The sequence below is a fragment of the Rhinichthys klamathensis genome, unplaced genomic scaffold, assembly GCF_029890125.1.
Source record: "Rhinichthys klamathensis goyatoka isolate OS25496 unplaced genomic scaffold, OSU_Roscu_1.1 h1tg000248l_1, whole genome shotgun sequence".
Lineage (NCBI taxonomy): Eukaryota > Metazoa > Chordata > Actinopteri > Cypriniformes > Leuciscidae > Rhinichthys > Rhinichthys klamathensis.
In genome coordinates this window covers 200,001-205,000 of record NW_026606770.1, presented here as the reverse complement: position 1 = coordinate 205,000, position 5,000 = coordinate 200,001, and the positions used below count along the sequence as shown (strand labels likewise).

At 40.7% G+C, this 5,000-nt stretch overlaps 1 protein-coding gene across 1 annotated transcript in view; it reads left to right on the top strand.

The window, feature by feature from the left end:
* Positions 1–5,000, top strand: part of si:ch211-221n20.8 (fibrillin-3) — a 43,034-nt gene that overhangs the window by 19,775 nt on the left and 18,259 nt on the right. Inside the window, exon 8 of the mRNA XM_056266434.1 lies at positions 305–427. Coding sequence (XP_056122409.1) covers positions 305–427 — 123 coding nt within the window. The remainder of the gene's footprint in view (positions 1–304; positions 428–5,000) is intronic.

Here is a 5,000-nt window from a genome sequence, read left to right as displayed (position 1 = left end):
TGCTAAGCTATGCTAAAAGTGGTACCGCCAGAACCAGAGATCGGCTGAATGGATTCAAAAACGGTAAAACTCAACAGTTTAACTCTGGGGGAGTTGTAAAATGAGCCTATTTCCAAAAAAAGTGGAGTATCCCTTTAAGGCATGAAGAATTGTTTTCACAGGAAAAAGCATTTAAATATGTCATTTTGGTGATCAAAGATGAGTTTTAAGGGATAAAATGATTGACTACATCATCAATATTAGAGCTGAGAGAATGTCAGTGATATAAACTAGCACTGAATGTGTCACTGATGTGTTGACGCAGATGTAAACGAGTGTTTGAGCGGAGATCACGGCTGTGACGGCAACGCTCGCTGCGGGAACATCATCGGGTCGTATTTCTGTCAGTGTCTTCAGGGATACAGCGGAGACGGACACTCCTGCTACGGTCAGTGTGGGATCCTGGCAGACATGGGGACTTGAGACTTGGTGACTTGGACTCGAGTCGCTATTTTTATGACTTGTGACTTGACTTGACATAAAATGAAATACTTGAGACTTGACTCGGACTTGGAAGTTAAAGACTCGGGACTTGACTTGACTTGAGACACGATGACTTGAATGACTTGACTTGAGTGTTAATCACATCATGTTTTCAGTTTGAATATAAAATATATATACAAATTTCTTTTAATAAGTTGATCCAGCTGGAGCGCAGGCTGAGAATAGCGTTGTCATGACTGGATCACGACACCATCATCAGTCATGCCCTCTCGTACCTTACGCACACCACGCCCACTTAGATATCACATCAAAATGTCAGCCGGAGGGGTACCGAGGGTCATCGCTTTCAGCTTCAAGAATTATTCACAAGATGGCAAAAGACGAACAGCGCTTTGCAAGACATGCAACATTAAGATCGCGGACAGCCAGACGACAACCTCCAATTTCGTCCGTCATTTGAAGAGCCATTCTGCCCAGTAAGTGCTTGTCAATTTGTTAATGTTATCTGGTTAGTTGGTAGTTAGCTAATGTAATAATAGCTAAAGTAGCCATTAACCCTTTCACAAGTAAGGTTAAACTATTCTAACTGATCCCCCAGCGTAAGTTTTTCTAGGCGACCGTTATTTAGAACCTGTCACTCACTTTAATGTTTCCATGGTGACGCGTCATTGCTTGTCACGTGACACAGCACAAACACAACACAGCGCTGAATGAATGATGATCTGCTTTTATGTCATTTTTCCTGTTTTATTCAAAATGTTCACAAATGTATTAGCTATAACATGAAACACTGATATTCCGATTGTCAAATATGTGGAAGTGGATGTGTTTTGTTGTTTAAACACCTGTATAACGATCGCGTTAGTTGAGCTGTATGTGCGAATGGGCGGCATGAATGCGTCATTGTACCCAAATGCACTTCCGAATGCGCCTCTGTTCATTTCAAACCAAACTGACGCCCATAGATCAAATTCTGCAGGTAAAATTACAATAATAAGGTGACTTGACTTGGACTTGACTTGACCTACTACAGGACTTGACTTGAATTGACTTGACATAGCCTGTGACTTGACTTGACTTGACTTGCCCAGGAAAAACATACTTGGGACTTACTTGAGACTTGAAGGTTAAAGTCCCCATGAATTCAAAATTGACCATGCTTACTTTGTTTGCCTAAATTGATCGTTTTGTGGTGAACAATTCATCCATGCAAATCAATCCACACAAAAAAATTTTTTGGCTTTGTAATCTTTAATCAAAATCTGAAATTTCCAAGGGGGTAATCCATCGACCGGAAGTTGAAGCCGGCCGGGTGCCGCCATCTTGTAGCAGAACTTCACTTGCGTTAGCATTTCCATTGACTCCCATTCATTTTGGCGTCACTTTGACAGCGAATAACTTTACATCTGAGGCGTTTAAAGACTCCATTTGTCCATTATTTATTTCTAAAGAAACACGACAATGTATAAAGGGCTCCATTACCTTCTATGTTACACTATGGCCCCGTAGAAACAGATTTAGTAAAAAATAGGCTAACGATTGCGTCATAACCACTCGACTCTCTGTCGCGCTGTACAGAAGTTACCGTACAGACAGGAGGAGAAGCTCACGGGCAATCGGGGGGACGTCCCGTCAAGGGAGAAGCCCATAGATAATGAGTCCATAAAAGCAACGGAATACTTACTCCTGCTCACTCACGCCAAAGAACTCTTTGCTCAAGTTCCCCGTCTCTGCAAGATTAACGTTGGCAGTTTTCACGCACAGCTACTAGAAGATTTACGTCTGTCAGACAGGTTGCTCACGTCATCAAGCTTAGTTTGAGTCGGTCTGAGTCGGCGCGTCAGGAACGGAAGTTCTCAAAAATCGCTAAAAATGGGCTTCAACTGTCTCAACTGAGTTCCAATGAGATCGCTCTGTCCATTTCTTATACTGTCTATGGAAATTTCCCCTCCCCTCTGCGTTGGAGGACCTTCCCTGATGACGTAGGTTTCACGGTTTGGGCGTCTTGCCGTCTTCTTGTTTACCATTGGCTGGCTCGACCAATCACTGGAGTACTCACAGTAATCGCAGTGCTGTTTGACACGGAGAAGTGTCCCAATGGTTGTTTGTGAAACAAACAAACTCCGGGTGCAGACAGGGCATCTTCTAAAAAGCTCCAGCAGTTTATCTTCATAAACAATGTACTTAGTCACTTTGTGGGGTAATACTTCATTAAAGACTCTGTAAAAGAAAAAAAAGTTAAAACAAATTTAAATAAAAGCATAAATAATCATAATTTGGTTATGTAATGTGTATGTATCAGAAATAACTTAATGACAATCAATCAAAAGTATTTAAAAACAAATAATAGCTAAATTAGACCATTCAAATATAGCCTAACTGAAAAACCTAACGGGACTAAACGCATTAAGTTACCTTGTACAGTTTATGGTGCTCTCACTTCCATCTTGATGGTAGCTGGAGTCATCAGTGGACACCTCACATCTTTTCCTCTTTATTGGTGTCGAGGTTGCCCCGGGACACTCTGTGAAAGGCTCCATCAGTGTGCCTGTGTCACACGACACACTCCTGATAGGCATTCTGGCCTGGGTGGCTGCACAAATTAATAATAGATTTATTATCAATAAGCAGCAAAAATACAAAACAAAATTATATAATCTTGACTATATGATGAGACATACAAAAGCTCCATATAGTATTTAAAATCACCTTTGCTTCTCCTCATGGGCTTCACGTTAGCCTGCACACCTGCAGATCTGGAGATGACTGGTTCAGTCTGGCACCCAATTTCTCTGGTCATTGTATGCTAAAAAAAAAAGTTTTTTATATTCAGTCAGTTTGAGGTAATTTTTCCAGGATTATTATTACTATTACGTTCAGTATATTTTACTGCTATGTGGAAAAAAATATCCAGCCAATCGCGCCGGCGCGTTTGTAAATTGTGATTAAAAATATATGCTCACTCACATCATGACGCCGCTGCGGTGGTGGAGTCCATGCAGGACGAGCAGCGTATGGCACTGCGTCGCTTCTCAGCGCGAGCTGTGTGGAGAAGCCCATTTCCACCTCCATTGCGTTGGAGAAGCAATCCCGCGTAAAATGCAGGTTGCACACTCACACTTGCATGCAACCACTGGCGCCTAATTTCCAAGTCTAGTGGAAAGTTATGCAGTCCAGCAGTGCTGTTGCAACCAGCAACACTACACCTACATACCATCCTGACCACTGTACTAAATACAGATAAAGCTAATGCTAAAAATCTACGCTATTCTAACTGATGCAATACTATGCTACTAACTAACTATGCTTCTAACAATATACTAACAACTATGCTAATTAACTACCTAGGCTATACGAAATAATCGAAATAACTATATAAATGCTATGCTAACTAGATGCTAATATATGCTATCCTGATCGTTTTCAATAGTCATAAATCCAACTCCTGACTCGCTACAGTAGTTTTGACGGAACCAGATGCTTTTATACCAGGGGCTGCCAAGGGCGTGGTGAGCTCGCATCAAGGGCGTGACAGAGTGACGTCACGTCAGAAAGTACCCCTACTGCAGGAGCTTTCCGTTTAACCTAAAGAGGGCAGCACTCAGACGTTTTTACACCATATATTTGACAATTAAAACACTTTATACTAGGGATGGGCATTTTTCAAAAATAATGCATTCGAATATTCGGGCTCATAGAAATCGAATATTCGAATATTCGTTTAGCCTATTTAAATGACATTTAACGAAAACGACGTTATTTCTTAAGTACATTTTTCAAAAAGTTTTTGTCACCATTTCTTAACAAGCTTACGATTAGGCAATACACAACAAGCTTACAATATATGTTAAAGTTTTCTTTTAGTTGAAAACATTAAACAGTTGGCCTATGTGTTAACAAAATATAAATAACAAAAGGATTTAAGCTCAAGCAGCGCGAGCGGGAAAAAAACGCCTAATAAAGTAGACTGCGCCAGATATCGAACAGAACGTACACACACACTCGAGTCAGCATGATTATCGTGTATATTGTTTCACGTTTATGTTGAGAAAAACAATAATGTCCACATGCAGGGACGCCGCCAGCAATTTATGCTCGAGTGAGAAAACGCGCTGCACTGACAGACGATTCAGAGACACAAACGGTCACGGTGTTCTAAGTTTCTAACAGCAATTTGCGTTTTCTGTTCTTAAACCTGTCTCTCTCAATGAAACTTAAGGGAAGTATATGTCTAAAAAAATAATTTTGCTATTAGATAAGTTATCATCTCTCGGATCACGCGCGCTACAGCTGCGCTTACCTGCAGTCGTAGTGATGGACAGCTGTCTTTCCTCAGTCGCCTGCTGTTTGGATTTCATGTGATTTCTCATTGTGTTGATGATATTATAACTCAGATTAATTAATTCATTTGATCAAAAGTAATTCCCTTCTGTAAGATCATTTAGTAACATAATTTTCAACTAGTAGTCTAATTCCAAACTTCGCGAGGCAGACGACGACATTATGTGATCAAATAC